The sequence below is a fragment of the Hibiscus syriacus genome, unplaced genomic scaffold (assembly GCF_006381635.1).
Source record: "Hibiscus syriacus cultivar Baekdansim isolate YM2019G1 unplaced genomic scaffold, ASM638163v2 tig00110597_pilon, whole genome shotgun sequence".
Taxonomy (NCBI): Eukaryota; Viridiplantae; Streptophyta; class Magnoliopsida; order Malvales; family Malvaceae; genus Hibiscus; species Hibiscus syriacus.
In genome coordinates, this window is record NW_024062795.1 from 7986682 (window position 1) to 8008195 (window position 21514).

A 21514-nucleotide genomic window follows, 5' to 3' on the forward strand; every position below is an offset into this window, starting at 1 on the left:
GATGACATTCTTTAATATTATAAATTCCATTATTGTACAAAAAATAATATATCATAAATTTCATCAAATTTAAATTTAATTTTCAGACAATTATTTGTTCTATACATATTCTAAATTGTCCTTTTTCTTCTTGTACTAAAATGAATGATAAAAGAACACCAATGATCCTCTGATTATATTGAGTCTCATAATATTAAAAGTTATGAAATGATCAATTGACTATAAGACATTATATTTTTGAGTTAGCAACTATTAAAAGTTACAAAATTATCATTTGACGATTCATATGTTTAAAACTCGTCCTTTTATGTTAAAAATTTGACGACAATCTAAGTTGGACGTTAATTTGTTGATTGCGATATGATAAAATCTAATCCCAAAATCTCAAATGACTGTCATATCTCAATCAATATATTAATATTAAAATCAAATTGTCATCAAAATTTTAATGAAAAATGACGAGTTTGGAACATATGAATAGTTGAGTGATCATTTTGTAATTTTAATAGTCGAGGGACTCAACAAAGTAATTCCCTATAATTAAAAGACTATTTCATAACTTTTAATAGACGATAAACTCAACAAAACATAATCTTATAGTCGGGAGATCTTTTCTGTACTTTACCCTAAAATGAATTATCTAACATATATATTTTATATATAATTGTTTTTCAAAATACATTGAACTAGAAACACTAAACAAAAGGGTATCTAGAAGGGCAGCGTCCAAAGGGGAAGACAATGGAAATGGAAATTTAGGGTGGGGGACCCTACCTATGTAATTAAACAGAAGGGGCTTCAGATTCCTTAGGATCAATTTTCTCTGATTAGATAATGAAGGAAACCAATCAACTAACATTATAAAAGGGCTAAGTTATCTCAAATTACAATAGAGGGATTAAATTTTAGATTTCAGCATAATGAAGGGGTTAAAACCAAATTAGACACATAGAATCATAAAAGTGTTATTATAAGAAAGTAAGAGTTGGGTGATCGTGCATATGATTTTAGTGATTTAAAAATTATTATTATCATTTAAAGTTTTGAATTCGAATATGATTATTTCGAGGATGTATGAACGTTGATTGTCTTGTATCACATTCTAATAAAAAAAATTGCTTGCTGGCAATGATTATCCTTTGATGATGATAAAATAAAAAAAAAACTCATACAAAGCAACATGGGATAGGAGCTGAGGATTCGAGATCTCTTAAACTGAGCTTTAACAAATCTTTAAACCGAATCAAAGGACTGTGCATCTCCCATCATTACTCTTCCACTCCCTTAATTCTCCTTTTTTTTCTTCTTTTTATCGACATGAATCGATTAAAGCAAAGCACGTTTCAATCTTTACGTTATCCCAACATCCATTTTTATATTATTTATATCATTACTTCTTAATAGAATATATATGATCACATTGATAACCTAAATATATTTAAATAATGATATATATGATTTTATATAGAACACGACTCCAGCGTTGAAATGGATTGTATCAACTAAGCTTGGTTAGGCTTTAGATTGTTTTTTTTATTAAGGATAATAACTCAACTCATATTTAATGAGTTCTAACCTAACTCGATCTTATATGATTATTTTTTCTTTTATAAAATTCGAGTATAAATCAAATTTATATCGATTTACCATTCTTAATACCAATTCATAAAACAATCCAACATGAAGAAGGTGTAGGATGCATGGATGTAGTTTCAAGCACTAACTAGGTTTATGATATTGTAAATTTAATGAAGCTTAGATGGTACACCTCATTGGTTTGACTTGGGTTATAAAAATGGTCAGGCTTTCCATATCACAAATATAATAATAATATTGGTCTCATTAATAAAATATAAAATTATTCTTTCTAGAGATCTTAATTTCGAACAGTTGTGTGTAAGATGTGTATGTATTGTCAATAGATTAATATAATTATAAATAAATACTACTTTATAATCACTCTAGATTATTCAAATAATAATGTAATATTAATTAAAGCTGTGGGGTTGAACAACTATAAGATGAAATGTTAGTTCACTTAAACAAAAGTCAAGAGTTTGAATTCTAGCACCGTGAATAGAAACAATCAGTTAGAAATGATCTTAACTCATAATGAGACTTTATAAGACTCGATCTGAATTAATAAACTAAAAAATCATATAAATTACAAAAGATATAAAAGGGAGTTTACTTGTACATTTTGATGACAATTAATAATGTGGTTAAAATATTAGGGGTTTTTTTTTACTCGATTAAGATTCTGCATACATATCTTTGAGGACAGGGCTCCAAGCTTATCAGAATCACATGTTACAATAGGCCCAAGGTAAATATTTTGCTTCTATGGACTCAAATAGTCAATATGATTTGATTTGGTGGTCCAAAATTGAATTTATGTTGGGCCTAAAAGAAATGATAGATTATCTTCCAATAGTTGAGACATTATAATCAAGAGATAACCTTGCAGTACAAAGAGTAAAAGGTGACATATACTTACCATATTATTTATCAGTACAGAGTTATATAAATAATGAAATTTTAGTAATATGGTTAATTGAGTTGGTGTTTGAATAATTTATGATATCAATGACTATAATGAGTAATGACCATCGTTTTTTTTTTAGTTTTTATAAAATTAAGTTAAAATAGAAAAAAAATTAACTTATCTTATGTCGTCATCATCATCAAATATGATTTAAATGTGTCGATAGAAAAAAAAATTAATCGAATAAACCTATAACATGATCTGAACAACAAAAAACACAATGAAAGAATACGCTCTAACAATCAAAATGTAAGGTCGAAAAGAAAAGAGAAAACAAGATGACGAGGACAAAAAGAAAAAAATATTAAAAAAATAAAATTTCGAAGATATTATTATACCATTATACGTCTTTAATAACATTCTTCTAAACAAAGTTATTAGCTCGATTGTTATCATAACTTGTGTAATGGTAGTAGGCCATAACATTATTTGAATGGCATCTCAATAATTCAACGTAGCACAGCATGGACCACGGTGGTTGCTAAAGTGCGCCGACCACCTCATCTTTTGCTTCCAACTCCCATTGAACAATTGACTTGTTATTTGCTAATACACCCAATTGTAACTGACAAAATGAATGAATTATCAACGGTATTATGAGCACAACAGGTCGCTGTTCAAAGGGTAAATTTCAAGTTTTCTTCTTTGGTTGATCCATTTTCCCAAAATCCCCATCTTCATTTTGCTTTCAGGTACCCTCTTTTTCATCTCAGTTCTTGTCCTCCTTGCAAAAAAAAAAATTTTGTTTCTGAATTTTGCCTCTTTGATTGTTCGTGTTACTTGTGTATGCTTCATTTATTGCGGGAAATTTTTATGACAGTTTGGTCTCTTTTAATGTCTACTTGTCCTTTGACTTTAAAGATGTTAACTTTTCAATCACCTGTTTGATGGAAAGTGTCAGTGAAGAACTGAAGGGTTGGGTTTTGAGATTTGTTAATGTTTTTATTGGTTTTTTCATCTGAATCTTGCTGTAGAGTTTGATGAATGTTGCATTATTACAACTTCTGGCAATCTTTAAGATGTTGGAATGAATTGGTTTGGTGAATTTTTTATGTTTCAAGATGGGTTAGCTAATGAATCTGCCTGTTTTTGTTGCTTTGTTATGGTTTAATTTGCATTGATGAGGTAGATTGAACCACCGTAGGGTAGTAAAGGACTTGTATCGGTAGGCACCGGTGCCGATTTGATATGAATGATTTCCATCATAGAGTTCTCTGTAGCTGAATTTAACTGCATTTGTGACCGGGAGAGATCTGAACTGGTTTTTTCTTATCATATTTTGCCTCACAGGTAGCTAAACTACGAATTGAGGCATGGAAACGAACGACTTCGATGTCGATGGAAAGCATATGCATATGGAAAACTCGGAGTTGAATTCAGTTCATTTTCACGGAGAGGGCATCCAAGAACCGTTGAGTGCCGATTTAGACAGAATCGACTTTGAACTGGCATATTCGGATGAGAAATTGGTAAATCTTCATGTACTTTTGATGCTTCTTTTGGGTTGGGACAACGGTTCGGAAGCGAAGGTGTTAGAGAATGGTGATATTTCAGCTCAGTTCATCGAGAAGGCATTGGCATTTGACCTTTTATGTGGGATTTTAGATTTGGAGTTAAGGGAAGTCGAAACTTTCTTGAGTACCATTCAGTCGGAGATTGTTGATGCTCGTCGTAAAACATCCTCATGCCTACCTTTGGGAGAAAAATTTGATGAAATGGATAAGAAGCTGCATGATTCTGAAGAAACCATGAAAAAGTGCCAAGGGATCGTCTTGGAGGTGAAGTTGCTGTCGACGAAGCTGCAAGCTTCATTTCCGTATTTCAGAAACGAGAACTGTAAGTCCGAGTTCGATTTTATCACATAACAAAAAAAGTTTAGAACCTAACAGCTTTCTGATCACTCTAACATATGCATGTGTTAATAGGGAGTAATGATGAGGCAGTGGATATATCCGAACAATATCAGCTATCAAACCTCATCAGGAAATCCAAAGTGCAGACTGTTGAACAACAACGACACATTCTAAGGATGCTTGACAAATCACTTGCAAGGGAGCTAGATCTTGAAAAGAAACTATCGGAGTCCGGGCAAAACGAAGAACAATTAAAATTAAAGCTACATTATACCGAACAAGTCGCTCTTCGTATGGAAGAGGCTGCAGAAGTTGTCTGGGGACGGTTTCTAGAGGCAGAAAACACTGCTGAGGTGCTCATGGGAATTTCAAAGGAACTGTTAGGTCGACTTCAGATCGTTCAGTTTAACCTGAATGGTTCGATTCAAAGAGAAGGTGAGCTCAAATCTAAACTTGAAGGTTGCATCGACGAGTTGGATGCCAAAGATATTGCTTTAAAAAAGCTGGAGATCAGCAACGCAGAACAAGCTGCAAAAGCTTCAGAAGTATTCACATTGAGGAAGAACATGAAATTAATCGAGGAACAGCTAAAAGAATCCGAGCTCCAACTAAAGAAAGCAAATGCTTCCAATGAAACAAGTCAAGAGCATCTTCACGAAATGGAAATCGTTATCGATTCACTAAAAGAAAGCCTCTATGAAGCTGAAAATCGAGCCGAAAGTGCTGAAGCCAAGGCATCGGAGTTGACAGATACGAACCTGGAACTTACCGAAGAGTTGAATTTTCTCAAAGATAATAATGAGAAAAGCACGAAGAAGGTGACCTCACTAGAAACGCAGTTGAGGGAATCGGAGATTCAACTACAGCATGCAAAAGCATCATCCGAAGCAAGTCAAGAACAGCAAAACATGCTTTACTCTGCAATTTGGGATATGGAAACTTTAATCGAAGATCTAAAATCGAAGGTTTCGAAAGCTGAAAGTAGAACCGAGAGCGTGGATGAGCAATGCATTATATTATCCGAATCAAACTTCGAACTCAATAACGAGCTAGGCATCCTGAGACATAAAATTGAATGCTTGGAGACATCTTTGAACCAAGCTAACATCGAAAAAGATGCAAGTGCAAAAGAAATCAGTCATAGGACCAAGCTAATCACAGATATGGTTGCCCAACTAGCATCAGAAAGGGAACGCATTGAAAACCAGGTATTAACTTTATACCCTTTTTCTTGTGAAACGAAGAGATTTGATCGAAGGTTCGGCTTATTAATTGCGCAACATGTTCTGCGCAGCTATCTTCATTAGTAAAAGAGAAGGAAACATTGATGAAAAAGTTACAAAATAAGGAAAAAGCTGAATCTACAGCAGCTCCCTCAGCCAAAGGTGTACAGGCAGGTACTTTTCAGGTTCTTCACCTGTTTAAATGCTCCATGAACCTTTGAAATCTATAAATAAAACCCAGAATTCATTTGAAAATTTGATTCATCTCCAATTTTTTTTCTTATAAAACAGGTGGATGAGCCATCAAAAGATGAATCTCATCATAGGACTGCAGCTAAGCCTTCCGACACAGTAACCGGCGGTGGTACTAGCGTCATTCCGAGCATGCTGATTTTGGAAAAATAGAAGACATGCCACCTTAAACTGTCATACATGTTGGTAGCAGTTCTCATTGCACTAATTTCTGCATTGGCTGTGTATTTTTATGAGTGAGAAACAGGCCATCGTCGGTTATTTTCGGTACTGGTTGATATCAATGTGAATTATTCTTTTATTTTATATTTGTTTATCCATCAAAACTGTGTATGTGTATCAATTAAATAAATTTAATATTTTTAGAGTAAATTATTGATTTAGTCACCTAACTATTTCATCACGTTTGAATCAATTTAATAAATTATAAAAAGATTGCGGGTTAAAAGGGACAGAATAAAACTTTGAAGGTTAAAATGACTAAACCAATAAAATTAGAGGCCTAATAAAATAATAACTCAAGTCATGTCAAAATTGATTTTTTGAATCTAAAATTTAACTCAAATAAGATATGATCAAGGATGACAATAAAAGTAAAAAATATGTACAAGTTAATATTCATATCCACTCAAATTCAATATTAGATCATAATTTCCATTAACTCATAATTAAAAGGCCAAAAAAAAGAACAAGAAGGAAAAATCAACTCCTTTGAATATGAAAATGTTCATCCTTGTGCTAATTGCATCATGTAAGTTCTTTATCTTACTCTTTGTCACCATTAAATAGAGGTGTATGCGATTCGAGTCGATGATGTTTTTAAACTATCTATCAATTTTCGATTGAGTTAATCTTAATTTTCACTTTTTCCATATTAACTTTTGTTTTCGAGATTTTATATTTTATTGACAAAATAATTTTATTTTATGATTTTGTTAACAATATTTGGTAAAATTTTAAAATATTTTCCCATATTTTTTAAGATTTAAAAATTTTCAGTAAATGAAAAAAAAATACTAATTCGTATACAATATTTCTAAATTATTTCAATAGTTTTAAATAAAATTATTATTTTCACATTATAAATCAGTAAAAAAATAATTATAAATTAAATAAAAAATCAAATTCGGTTCGAGTAACCATCGTTTTTAAACTTGTGAACCATAACTCGTTCAAACACCATGATTTGGATTGATTTTTAATTTTTGTTGTTCATCCCTACTATTAAATTAAACAACCATCTCTCTTTTCATACTAATTATTAAATAATTCATATTTCATAAATGTCTTGTAGAGTTTTAGGGTTTAGATTTAAAATATAATTTAGAATCGACGTTCAAATGAACATACTCATAAAGTTAAAGTTTTATATAATCTTGTGTGTGGAATAATTTCTCATTAGGATTTATTTTTTGGGCAGCAAAGCAATGATATCTTCAGTGATACCAAGGGCTCGAGGGCAACCCCAAGTGGCATGCAGCAGTGATAATGACTGCCAAGCAATTGAATGTGATGCCGAAGGGGACAAGGCATAGTGTATCAAAGGCCTATGCCAATGTGATTATTCTCAAACCAAAACAATTGCTTGCCCCAATAACTAAATGCCTCAACAAATGTGTTAATGGACTGTGATTAAATTATGCAGAAAATGATGTAAATATTTCAATAATTTATAACATGGAATAAAGTAGGGGACGGGAAATCCTTATACATGGAGATATAAGAATTCATCATTTATTATATAAATTAAACTTAATTTTATTTGTCCCCCCAACCATCCATTTGTTAGCCACGCCAAAAGCAATCAATCCCAGATGCGATCGTGTTTAGTTCTCTACTGCTTGAAATGCATATTTTCATCATTAGATTTACTTTCAAAGTAATAATGCGATATATATTAGGTGTTTAAAATGATGATATAATATATATCATGTCAATGATAAACATTAATTGTTAATCAATTAATGATTTTTATCTATCTAAGAGATATTTTATTTTAAAATAAGATATTAGAGTCAAAGTGTATAAAAAATAAAAATAACTATTTTATGAAATATTGAAGATAAATCTTGATATTATATTAAAATAATATTAAGTAGGATGAGAAATCCTATAAATTAAACTTATTTGTTGCCAATCCCATTGTCTAGATATCTATTAGATGTCCCGGTGAAGTCGTACTCATTTTTCCAGGCGCGAGCGCAGGCGTCGTTCTTCTTCACGTAGGTTCCGTCTGCTACTTGGACCATTCTTTCGAAACCCCGTTTGATGTCCTTCCGTAAGGTGGTTTCGCATCCTGATGGATCGTCTTGGTCCTTTGCTTCAACCTCATTTTCCCAATCTGTACCGATTAAAACCCAACTCATTATCTTATGGTAGAATGTAAAAGGTTATATTTAAAATTTATATAGAGATGACAATTTAATCCGAAATTGATGAGTTATGACTTGATCCAATTTGATAGAGTCGGATTCCTTTAAAAAATCTAGTTTGGGTTGGGTTTTATATAGGATTAGGTCGGATTTTATCCTTCACCCGAACTCGACCTGAGTAATAGAGTAATTTTTCATATAAATTTATTGATAATTACTATGATATCCTTCTCACTCTCTATTTTTTAATTATGTCCTTAATTCATGTTTAGTCGGGTTTATACTCCAAAAAATTGGATTAGGTCGAGTTCAGATGGAGGGTATATAATTAAGTCTAGTTGGGTGCAAGATATATATTTTTCGAGTAGAGTTCGGATGAAGAGTATATATATTTTTGGGTCGGATCGGGACCAAATGGAGAGTATATAACTTTTATGTCAGGTCAAGTTGGCCAAAAACCTAACCTCATTATCATCTCTAAATTTAAGAATGCAAAAATAAATTATCGATAAAAAGTATAAAAAAATATTTAAATTATATAAAATTTTAAACTTTTAAAAAATATATAACTGCTTCCCAACACCACTCTCAATACATCCCTGCACCAATCAATTCCCCTCCTATTAGTCACACCAAAAGTAACCAATCCCAAGTGTCATGCTTAATTCTATACTTCTTAAAATGTGTATTTTTACCGTTAAATAATCTTGACAAGATTTATTTTTTGATATATATAATGATGTGAAATATATGTCCACATGTTAAAGAAAATATATAAATTAAGAGAGAGAGAAATAATAGAGTATATATGTCACATAACCAAATGTTCAACTCAAATTATTTGATTAGTTGAGAGAAATTAATTTTGTTATTAGAAACGTAATTAAGAAGAAATATAAAAAAATTAATAAAATGGTGTTTATTGTCTAATTAAATTTCAATTTAAAACAAGTAAAAGAGAATGCAGAAATTACTAACATGAAGCAAGAGCCAAGATGATGCAAAAGATGGCCAAATTTTGGGAAGATTTAGCCATATTTAAGTAGCTTCAAAATTGGGTGCTTTGCTTGCTTTTCTTTGTGGACATTTAAACTATTTTATATAAATGGAGTATTAAATTAAAGAGTCCACTTAAATTGTAGAATTCTGTTACTCCTATTCAATTTATTAAATCATTTTATCGTATTATTAGATAATCAAATTTATCGAATTAAATTAAAATTAAGATCAAATTGATAACACAAGTAAATAATGACCAAATATATAATTTTATTAATTACTACATTAAATACTAATAAATTATGACTTGATTGACACATTAAATGATGGATAATCATATTAGAATCTTATAATTTGAATATCTTGATTGATACGAATGAAGTACCACGTGATCATTGTCATAGGCTGAGACAAATTTCCCTCTCGACAATTGTACTACGGTCAGGTTAAGAGTTAAGACAACTTGAAAACTCGTTATAATATTTATCCACTCCTTGTTTCGTACACTATGTTTTCTTGTACGAAATAATATAATTATTTTAAAATTTGATAGTAACCGTAGGCATCGAAACGAATATATTAGGGGTCATTTTAACCATCGACAAGATTATAAAACAAATTATATTGAATGAGGGTATAGTCATACAGTCATCTACCAACGAGGATATAGTATATATACAGTCTTGAACTTTTAGCAAGTGACAATACAGTCATATCCATCGCTGACTCTTGGAAGAACGAGGATATTTACCTACCCACAAATCCTACGTCTTTTGTTCAATTTGCTTGTAAGACAAAAATATACACAAGGCAACCCTCTCAAGTTTACACATGCCTACTAATCATCATCATAAACGCACTCAATCTGATTAGTATATATAAATATATTTATTGAGTAACCTCAATGATAAAAGAGAATATTGTTTTATTCAAAAGACTCGTATTTAAACAACTACATCTATAGATTGTGTACGTGTTATCAACAGATTAAAAAAATGGTAACTTCACGAGAAAAATATTAAAAAAAATGATAACTTCACGAGAGACATATCTAAGTTGAACATCCCACCAACCCATCAAAATTTAAATCCGGTACATTAAAGAAAAACCATGATCTTGTTGTTTCTCATTTTCTAATTTCATTTGGTCATTTAAATGTGTGATACGACATTCAAATAGATACACTTACATAATCAAAATTTTGTGTACTTAAATTTATTCTCAAACCAAAACGATTGCTTATTTCAATAACTTTGAATGCCTCAACATATATATAGGGATAAGTATGGGTTGAGTTAGGTCGGGTCTAGGTCAATTTGATCTAACAAAAAATTATACATCTTCTATCTGATTTGATCACAATCTGATATACATCCTTCACCCAAATTCTACTCGTCTTTTTGAGATAAAGTCTAAATCCGATCCGAACTAAAATAATATATTTACAAAAATATTATTTTTATTTAATAAAAAATAAGGATTTAATTAAAAAAATAATCTATAGAGGGATATTATTACAATTATCCCTAAATATATAAGGTAAAATTATATTTTTTCAAGTCGGGTCCGATAGGATGCTTTTCACCCTAACCTTGAACTCGACCCGACTTGAACATAACCTCTAAAAAGACCTTATCCAAACCCAATCTTTTTTTAAAAAAAAAATCGACTTGATAAAATCAAATCAAATTAAAAACCCGTTAAATTCAAGTCATGTGCCCGTCCCTACTCAAAAAATGTGTTAATGGACAGTGATTATGTGATTAAATTACGCAGAAAATGATGTAAATATTTCAATAACTTATAGCATGAAATAAAGTAGAGGATGGGAAATCCTTATACATGGAGATATAAGAATTCGTCAATTATTATATAAATTAAAGTTGTTTTTATTTATTGCCAGTCCATGGACTCCATTTCTTCTAGTATTAGGCATCAGGTTGCTGTCACTCACGGAGCCAATATGTTTAAGAGTGTCTGACACCTCAAAAGTTATGTAATTTTCTTATTCATATAAATTATATAATTATCCTATAAAAACAGGAATTGACCCATATTTTAAAAATATTTAATAATAAAAATTATAAAAATTAATTTTCTCAATTTTTTTTCCATAAAATTTTTAGATTCGACTCCCGAAACAAATTTTCTAACCTCGCTCCTAACTGTAATCATTATCTGATTTTTAGATGCCGCGCGTGTAGGGATTGTCCTTCTTCCCTACATAGGTGCCCTTTAATATTTCGACCATTGTTTGGAAATCCCGATTGATGCCCTCCCATATGAAGGTTTTGCATCCCGGTGGTAGATCATCGTAATCCTATACTTCTACTCCATGTCCCAATCTGTACCGATTTAAGAATAAACATAAGATTTTATTTTAAAATATATAAATTTAAAAAATTATATTAAACTTTTTTAAAAAATACAATCATACTCTAACACTCCCTCAATATATCCCTGCACCAATCAACCTCCCCTCCTCCCTTATTCGTTAGCCACACCAAAAGTAATCAATCCCAGATACGGTCATGTTTAGTTCTCTACTTCTTGAAATGTATATTTTCTGATATATGTGATAATGTAAAATATATGTCTAAATATTTAAGAAAAGATATAATTTGAGAGAGAGAAAAAATATATTAACATTTATTTCTTTTAACATAAAAAAGTTAATTTTATTTAAAAATATTTAAAATTATAATGAGGGTTTATAATTAAAATCATAAACTAAACACATAATTAGAATATTTTTCTATAGCTATCAAGATAAAAAAATTAGCCACTTAAGAAAATTAGCCACTTAAGATCATATATGAACTATGCAATAAAAAGTGAAAAACTCATTCAAAAACCTCGAATAATAGGTAGATACTAATAGACTTAACTGCTACAGCAAACGATCAATAAAAGAAGATTAAACTATTAAAATACTACCGAAAAATGTAAATCATAGTCAAACATCGTGAGAAAATCATATATGAACGCAAGCTACGTATTTAAATATAATTTTAGGGTTCATATAATAAAAAATCAGTAAGATAACAAATGTGTACTATCTTAATCAGTTACAGTAACGTTAAATCTAATCATAAAAAAAATAAACGACAAAAAAATCAAACTACAAAAAATATAAAACTGAAAAATATGTTAAAAGGTAGAAAAAAGTGTCATAAAAAATTATGTCATAAAAAACATAATGATTAAAAATATAAAAGAAAAGATTAAAGTAAAAAAAAAATAAGTACAGCCAATGCCGGTATTGTCGCCTACTAACCAAAATTTAAAAGTAAACGAACAGGTGACTTTCTCCAGGAGGCGCGCGCTAAAGCTTTTGCAAACTTAAAAAATCTATATTAACATTTATTCCAATACATAACATATTCAAACACAAGTTACTTGATAGGATTTTATAGATTTTAATTTCATCATCGATGTTTTAATTTTTTATAAAATTACTTATTTATAAATATAATTATACTTTTTAAAACTGATATTCAATTATATAATTTGAATACTATTAAAGTACAATTAACATTGTTAAATCAATAATAAATTAATTTCATTAATACAAAATTAATAGATATATACCTACCCACAAATCCTAAGTCTTTTGTTCAATTTGCTTATTCGATAAAAATCCAAACAAGTCAACCCTCTAAAATCTACGCCTGCTTACCTACCTAATATTCATCGTAAACACCCTCAATTTTATTAATTAAGAATATATGAATTTATATAAGAGTCTCAATAATAAAAAAAGAATAATATTATAATATTTATTTAAAAAATTAACTAATCGATAATGAACACATATATATATATATTGCAAAAATAACTGTTTGAACTCGAAATCTATAGAAATAACAACATTTACTTTTAGCAATGAAATAGTTCAATGAGTTAGAATATTTCATGTATTATATAAGTGCAACAAATCTACAAATAATATGACGTAATCCAAGTCTTACTAAAGTAAAACAACCTTTATTATTAAGTCCATGAATAAAGAAAGAAATAGCACTCTGATTTTGACTATGATCATTGATATTTGATACAAATTTGCCTGCATTCAGAGAATTTTGGATGGGGGTGCAATTTGTCAAAGTTCACCGACTTATGGTCCAATAAAGCAATTTTGTTGTTCTATTTGAATTGAACCACTGTAGTTACACAGTGAATTGATCAACAAAGTGGGATGATGAAAAGTTTTAGGCTCTCGAGTCTAGGCTTTTTATTTGTTCTTTCACCCAAAAATTCAAACATATAAAATTATTTGAGATGAAATTATAGCATTAATGTTTTTAAAAAATAAAAATAATATTTATAAATCATATATTTATAGTGTTACGGTCATTAAACTCATTGACTTTTTTAAGACATTACTTTCTCTCTCACTTAATCTCATGGCGTCGTCGTTACAATTATCCATCATGAATTACTCGTCATGGATTATTATCTTATTTTCAAATGATATATCTGTTAAATTTATAACTTTTTTTTTTTTTAATAAATTATTAATATTTTCACTTCTCTAAACTTGACACTAACAGCCAGTGGGATTAGGCAACGTTCTTGAACATGGAGCCAAAAAAATGTTTCTCAAATTGTCACTCATCGCAAACATACAAATTTGCTGTCAACATTACATTATAGTTATTGAAATCATAGCCAAAATGTCTCTTTGGTGCAAGAATGGGCAACCTGGCTGGCAAGCTAAAAGAATAGATTAATGCTACGAGATATATATAAAACCCTTTCCTGTAAACGATATGATATTGACATCAATGTGCTTTCGGCATAGTAGACACGAATTCTATTTCCACCATTTTTAATAATCTCTGGTTGTTGTTCTGCCTTTTGTCCTGTATTTGATGGTCGGCATATATACATGGCTTCTCGTTAGGACAAATGAACAGCTTCAACATGTCTTCAATCCCTCGAGTTATGTGCACTTGTCCTATTCAAGAAATGGAGAGGCCAATACGGCTAAATTGTCCCCTCCTGCAATCAAACATGCACTCATTGCAACTCAAGACCCTTCTGCATATACGGCTTTGGTGTGCTCTGTGAATCGGCACTTCTTGCTCCGAATTAGATAGAACACAGAACCATGTTTCCAAAATCTGATCGCTCGAACTTATAGTCAAAACGAAGTATATCTGCAACAAATTCGAAGAAATGTATCAAAGATTCCAGTTCCTACAAGTACATGGTGCTCTAACACAAGGCAGCCAACTCAGTTGATACATTTAAACAGCAATATCTAAAAGAAACAAGCATATCTTTGTACAGTATGCAGGACCTAAAGCATTGCAGGACAAATTAACCGGCAGACATAATATCTAAAAGAATCTAGGAATATAATATATTAACCATGGTTTAGTTTAGTTAACCCTATGCTTAAGTTAATCTGTGATTAAACTGTTTGAAAACCTGAGCTTAGTTCCCATGAAGCAATTTACTTGCTAATGGAAACACCATAGTTATGAAGTTGACATGCTTACGCCAACCTTTTTTTTTTGGTTAGGTTCAAAGGTGATAATGATGGTATAAGTAAAGCATATATCATATTGACTTTGTTTATGTCATTAGTGAATTGGTCTGGTTAATGCGTGGGGGTAATGAGAAGTTTGTGGCTCAGAGTACTTGAAGAATCCCCTGAATCATGCCTAAATGAAATATATTTTAACAAAGTTGAGCATATCAGGCTCTTAAATCCGATTCGTTTTCGGTAATACAGTATATCGAATCTACTAGGAAGCTTCACATACCAGAAAGAACTTTAGGCATTTCATAGGAAATGAATATCCAATGATAAATGAATGGCTCCTGAAGGAATCCATGGAGCTATCAAAGCAGATTAATAAGCATTATTAAACCAAAAATCCAAAAGGATAATGACCTGATGCCGTACAGAATAATTTATATGAGCAAAAGCATTTGTTTAAAGGAACCAACTTTAGTATCCACATTGTTAGTGGATTAAGACCTTGATAAACGTCGCTGTCAGCGCCTGCGAGTGAGCATGCTGTATAGATTTTAGAAATACCAGTGAGATGAATAAAATAAACTGATGAAACCTGCAACTTGTGGGGATTTAGGAAAAGAGGAAACATGGGGATGAGCTTATCCTATATGAACCAATCACAGCAATAATCATATGACCCCATGAAAGAAAGAGAAATGAAATAAAAAAGTAGGGGTTGTTTAAGTGGGGGGTGGGGGGAAGTGGAGACAGTGCAGATTTGGTACGGGTGAGGATATCAAAATATTTGGCATTTCCATCATGGAGAAGCCTAAAAGGATTTGAAAAGCTTGCAGATATGGTAAATTGTGTGGTCACAAAATTTCCTATTCTTAACATGCACTAAACCTTGGTTTCTTTATGAAATTGGATACATACATGTAAGTTTTATGGACATGTAGGCACAAGTGTGCATGGTTGAGTATACTTGAGTTGACAGGCCGAGCAATGAGGTGCAGGAGTGGTGCACCAGGCACGCATGGTCACTAGTAAAAAAGACCCAGCAGGGCGCAATTATGTGTTCCGATTCAAAGGTTACCCCTTCTCAGATGATATTTGGGCATGAAATGGATTAGGTGTTAAATCGAGTCTCCCACCGTGCGTAGCACTTTTTTTGCGTTTGGTGGTGCCCCTTCTCTTTTCTTCACACTAGCTATAGCAAACATATTAGGGTAGGCATGTATGGGGATAAAGAAAAAGGCATGTTTGTAAGCCATTGTCTTTTTATTCTTCTTTTAGTTGTTTTCTTGAATTGGTAGGACCCCAAAACCTTAGGTCAGCCTCTAATTTTTCCAATGATTAATCAAACCAAGGCATGTTCCCTTATTGAATAAAGAAAGCCCAATTTTAGATAATACATAGGATTAGTCTTTTACATGGTGTATGCATTTGATGCAAGTTATGATCCAAAAGGTGAACAAATCTCACTGGCATTAGTACAAAATGATATAGAATGCTGTATCAGGGCGGAAAGTGTCGTGAAGAGCAAGAATTCCATTCCATATTGCTGGTTTCAGTTGATATTCCCGAGATAGTAAGAACGACAACGATACCAACAACACCGGTGGACATGGCAAGATTATCAATGTCATATATGTCACCTGCTCAATTTCTGAACCTGAAATAATGAATGAAGTGCCCAATTTGTCATTCACATTCCACAAATTGCTTATGCAATGGTACCCACAGGCTATCATGTTGTAGGAATGATGACCAATCAGTCAATCATGTCTGATTCAACTCCTTTTGTCAGCTTTGGTTTTTCAGGTGTTGCTCAAAAAGTTTTTCTCTGATTCTTCATTTTCTTACATGTGCTGTACAATACACACACACATATGTATGCATAAAACAATGATGTGTTCGACAACGAACAACCTAGCCGGGATGAACATTGATGCAGAGCACTCCCACATAACTTCCAAATATTATCTTACTTAACCTACTTTGGATGCCTCGCATTTGAAACATGTTCACTTCTTCTGCAGCTAGCCAAGAGTAGTTCTATTAGTGGAGAATCACCTAAACTGTGTAATGTTACGAAACGTGGCAACGGATTACATGTGGTTAGAATATTGTACTCCCAGTAACAGATATCAGAAAACATACGTTTGTGAGATTTGCCAACACTTTTTTTATAAACTAATATTTATTTTTTAACTAATCTCACCCTTATCATGTTTGAGAGTGGGACTCAAGGGGGTATACATCATATGCAATATACTAATTAATACTCAACAAATAACTGATGCTCGTGTACTGAAAAAGATACTTTAAAAGCTACTTTAGGTGCTTACAAGGTGATCGTGTCAATCGATGATATGTCATGAAAGAACAACAAACCAGATAAGCTGTTAAGAGGCAATGAACTATTCCCACATGTAGATTGCTTGTTGTTTAGTCAACGTCTTCGAGTTTTTCGATCCATAACATATAAGATAGAAAGCAATTCAACTTAAGTATTAAACTATTTGCAGCTCAGTTCAATGAAAGACGATGAGATCGCTGGGGTTTTAGGTCCTGATGATAAACTATATCTTACAATTGAAGTGCTTATATGAGTCATCTTATGTATAATTAAATAAGTCATAGGAACTATGTTTTGTTTAATGGTTTACCTTTTAAACTAGAGTTGATTGCGTCACAAGGCACAATGCTTTATTCCCCAAAGTGGTGTTTTGAAGTATGAAAACTTAACGCCAGACAGAATAGTGATTATCCTGTAGGCTAGTTCCGACAGACGATTCACAAGAGAAAATTCGCCCAAAAACTAGAGAAAAAAAGTCTCTAGGGTTTAATAAAATATTATAAAATCAAACAATGCAAAAAACAGTCCACAAGCCGGACTGTTATAGCAAAAAAATCGTCTTTATTCGAATTTTGCCAAAAATAGCAAAATCCCGAAAATCACTCTAAATTGAAATTCGAAATAAAATAAGCAATCTCCCAAAAATCCGGCCTAAATCGGATTTAAATTGACTTCCTAATTAACAATCGAAATATTACCATAAATAGTAAAAAATAACTAAATCTAGTGATTCGGAGGGGAAAACGGTAGAATTTGAGGTTGAAAAAAAGGCCACATGGAGCGTAGCTGTGGAGAGCGTGCGCGTCGAAAAGAGCTTTCCGGATTGGGGTCTTATGCGCGATTCTGACACCTGTAGCCAAAGTTATGGCCAAAAGACTGAAACATACTCAAAACGACCCCAATGAGGAACATGTCACAATCAATTCCCGCCTTTGCGCTGATCTGCCAACTCATGGTATCTCAGCGCCATCAACGTGCAATCTGACAGCTCAGCATCATCTGTCTCGGATCCCCCTGCATCAGTCACCCCGGGTTGGAAAGAACTCGTCCTCGAGTTCAGAGTAGTGTCATCAGGATCCACAAAACAATGACTCAGGTGCTTCACATTAAAGACATCAGAAGTCTTCAAGTGACTGGGAAGTCGCAACCTGTAAGCATTATCATTGATCTTCTGCACGACCTCACAAGGTCCAATCTTCCGATCCTTAAGCTTATTATACTCACCAACAGGAAAACGATCACGAGTTAATACAGCCCAAACAAAATCACCAACATCAAAAAGTACCTGACGACGATGATTGTCGACCCGAGTCTTGTACTTGGTATTGCTCTCATGAATGGTATGTTTCACCTGCTCATGGATACCCCGAAGATACTTTGCCATCTCATCTGCTTTAGGACTGAAATGTCCTATACGTGGAATAGGGGCTAAGTCCAACACCCCGGATGGGTTCTGACCATAGACAATCTCAAATGGGCTTAAACCTGTGGTTCTGTTTTTTGATATGTTGTAGGCAAATTCTGCCTGAGGCAATGCCAAATCCCACTGCTTCGGCTTCGTTCCTGCCAAACACCTTAAAAGGTTTCCCAAACTTCGGTTCACCACCTCAGTCTGGCCATCCGTCTGGGGGTGGTAGGCGCTACTGAAATTCAACTGCGTTCCCAGTTTCCCCCACAGGCTCTTCCAGAAATGACTGATGAACTTAGTATCACGATCTGAAGTGATGGATCGAGGAACACCATGTAAACACACAATCTCCTTGAAATAGAGATGGGCAATCCGGTCAGCATCCATAGTCTTTCTGCAAGCTACAAAATGAGCCATCTTGGAAAACCTGTCAACCACAACAAAGATAGAATCAGAGGCCCATTGGGTACGGGGTAAGCCTAGTACAAAATCCATGCTGACATCGAACCAAGGAGCTTCAGGAACAGGTAAGGGAGTGTACAATCCCGCATTGGTGAGAACTCCCTTAGACCGCTGGCACACATAACAACGGTCCACATAATGGGCCACATCACTAGTCAACTTGGGCCAATAAAATTCAGAAGAGATAAGGGTCAATGTCTTATCTCGGCCAAAGTGTCCCTCATTATGGAGTTCACTTATAATTTGATGCCTCAATGAACAATCTGGAATGCACAATTGTAATCCACGAAACAGATACCCATTATGCAAAACAAAATCATGACGGTGACCCTCAGTTACCTCCTGAAATATCCTTCCAAAGGAAGGATCAGCTGCATACATATCTGTGAACGTCTCAAATCCTGCAACTTTAGTACTCATGGTGGTGAGAAGTAAGGTACGACGGCTCAGGGCATCTGCGACGTGGTTCAAACTCCCTGCTTGGTGCCTCAGCGTAAAAGTGAATTCTTGCAAGTATGCTACCCACTTGGCATGACGTCTACTCAGCTTGTGTTGGCCATTGATGTACTTCAAGGCCTCATGATCGGTAAACAGAATAAACTCCTTCTGTACTAGGTAGTGACGCCAATGCTTCAGGGACTAAACTATGGCATAGAACTCCAGATCATAAGTGGAATAATTTTTCTTTGATCCCAATAGCTTTTCACTGAAAAAAGCAACCGGACGACCTGCCTGACTCAGAACACCACCAATGCCAATGCCAGATGCATCACAATTTACCTCGAACACTTTGTCAAAATCTGGAAGTGCCAAAACTGGAGCCTCGGTCATCTTCTGCTTGACCAGTTGAAAACTGGCCTCTGCCTCCTCAGACCACTGGAAATCACGCCCCTTGAGGCACTCTGTGATAGGGGCGATCAGAGTACTGAAATTTCTAATGAATCGACGGTAAAAAGACGCCAAGCCATGGAAACTTCGGATGTCATGTAAGGTTCTTGGTCTGGGCCACTCCAAGACTGCATCTATCTTTGACTGATCTGCATGAACACCATCAGTAGACACAACAAAACCAAGAAAAGTCACAGAAGTAGTGAAGAAAGAACACTTCTTTTGATTGACAAACAAGCACTCCGTTTTCAGCATCTCAAAAACAGCACGGAGGTGATCGAAGTGTGAAGTCCATGTCGGACTATAAACGAGGATATCATCGAAGTAAACTACAACAAATTTCCCCATAAAAGGCCGCAAGACCTGATGCATAAATCTCATGAATGTACTGGGCGCATTGGATAACCCAAAAGGCATGACCATCCACTCATACAACCCTTGTGGCGTTTTAAACGCCGTCTTCCACTCATCTTCAGGCCTTATTCTGATTTGGTGGTAACCGCTCTTAAGGTCAATTTTTGAGAAGATCTTAGAACCAGATAGCTGATCCAACATATCATCTAGACGGGGAATTGGAAACCGGTACTTTACTGTAATTCTGTTGATCGCTCGGCTGTCAACACACATACGCCAAGAACCATCTTTCTTTGGCACTAACAGAGCAGGGACTGCACATAGGCTCATACTCTCTCGGATATAGCCCCTCTCCAACAACTCTTCCACCTGTCGCTGCAACTCTTCGGCCTCCTTGGGACTGAGGCGATATGCTGGTCGATTTGGCAAACTTGACCTAGGAACAAGGTCAATTTGATGCTGAATATCCCTCATAGGTGGTAGTCCAGGAGGAATATCCTCTGGCATCAAGTTAGAGAATTCTGCTAGCAGCCGCTGCACCTCTACTGGTAAATCTGTATCCACGTCTACTGTATTGTTCTCGCAAGGTAGCAAGGCATAGACCACGCCGCCATGCTCAATCTCATCTAAAAACTTGGACATAGAAAGCAGATTAGTATTATGGGTTACTGGGGTAGGAGTAAGTCCTTCCCGCCGGGGTGCCAACACAATCTTTTTTCCCTTGATGCTAAGGGAATATGTATTCTTCCGTCCATCATGAATGACACTGCGATCATACTGCCAAGGTCGACCCAAGAATATATGACACGCATCCATAGACACAACATCACACCAGGCATTATCAAAATATTTTCTACCAATTGAAAAGACACGAGGCATCGCCTATCAACTGTTACCTCACTGTCTTTATTTAGCCATGACAACTTGTATGGCTTAGGATGACGGTCCGTCTTCAACTGCAATTTCTGGACAACCTCCTCGGACACTACATTCTCACAACTGCCGCTGTCAATGATCATTTTGCAGACTTTATCTGCAACTGTGCAAGTCGTGTGGAAAATATTGGTTCTCAACCAATCGTCCCCTGAATCGCCCTTGGGGGTAAGTAGACTCTTGCGAACGACCAGAGTCTCATGACCATCTCCATACAGCACATCACCAGTCTCATCATCGTCATACACGGGTTCGCCAATCTCCTCAGTCTCGTCTTCCACGTTTTCCTCAATCAACAAATTTTTGCCCTTTTGACTAGCAGGCTTCCTGCAATCAGTCGCCCTATGCCCTTGTTCACCACAACGAAAACATCTAATAGTAGGGTTAGAATTA

The 21514-nt window shown here is 33.9% G+C and overlaps 1 protein-coding gene across 3 annotated transcripts; it reads left to right on the forward strand.

Annotated features, from left to right (window-relative positions):
• The first annotated feature begins 3096 nt into the window (after window positions 1-3096).
• Window positions 3097-6179, forward strand: LOC120133848 (WPP domain-interacting tail-anchored protein 2-like). 3 transcript variants are annotated; one of them, XM_039150351.1, is made up of 5 exons: window positions 3097-3237; window positions 3836-4381; window positions 4471-5606; window positions 5693-5795; window positions 5913-6179. In XM_039150351.1, the coding sequence occupies exons 2-5, from the start codon at window positions 3859-3861 to the stop codon at window positions 5918-5920; spliced, it is 1770 nt and encodes a 589-aa protein (XP_039006282.1). In that variant the 5' UTR covers window positions 3097-3237; window positions 3836-3858; the 3' UTR covers window positions 5921-6179. The 3 variants fall into 3 exon arrangements, with proteins under 3 accessions (XP_039006282.1, XP_039006284.1, XP_039006283.1); XM_039150353.1 differs by lacking the exon at window positions 3097-3237 and having other exon boundaries at window positions 3822-3920; window positions 3963-4381; XM_039150352.1 differs by lacking the exon at window positions 3097-3237 and having other exon boundaries at window positions 3828-4381.
• The last annotated feature ends 15335 nt before the right edge of the window (window positions 6180-21514 follow it).

What these genes read in the sequence shown, in the direction of transcription:
- LOC120133848 (XM_039150351.1), top strand. Translation starts at nt 3,859, where the DNA reads ATGGAAACGAACGACTTCGATGTCGATGGAAAGCATATGCATATGGAA. An exon ending in GTATTTCAGAAACGAGAACT is followed by an intron (nt 4,382 to 4,470) that starts GTAAGTCCGAGT and finishes ATGTGTTAATAG; the next exon opens with GGAGTAATGATGAGGCAGTG. An exon ending in GGGAACGCATTGAAAACCAG is followed by an intron (nt 5,607 to 5,692) that starts GTATTAACTTTA and finishes TGTTCTGCGCAG; the next exon opens with CTATCTTCATTAGTAAAAGA.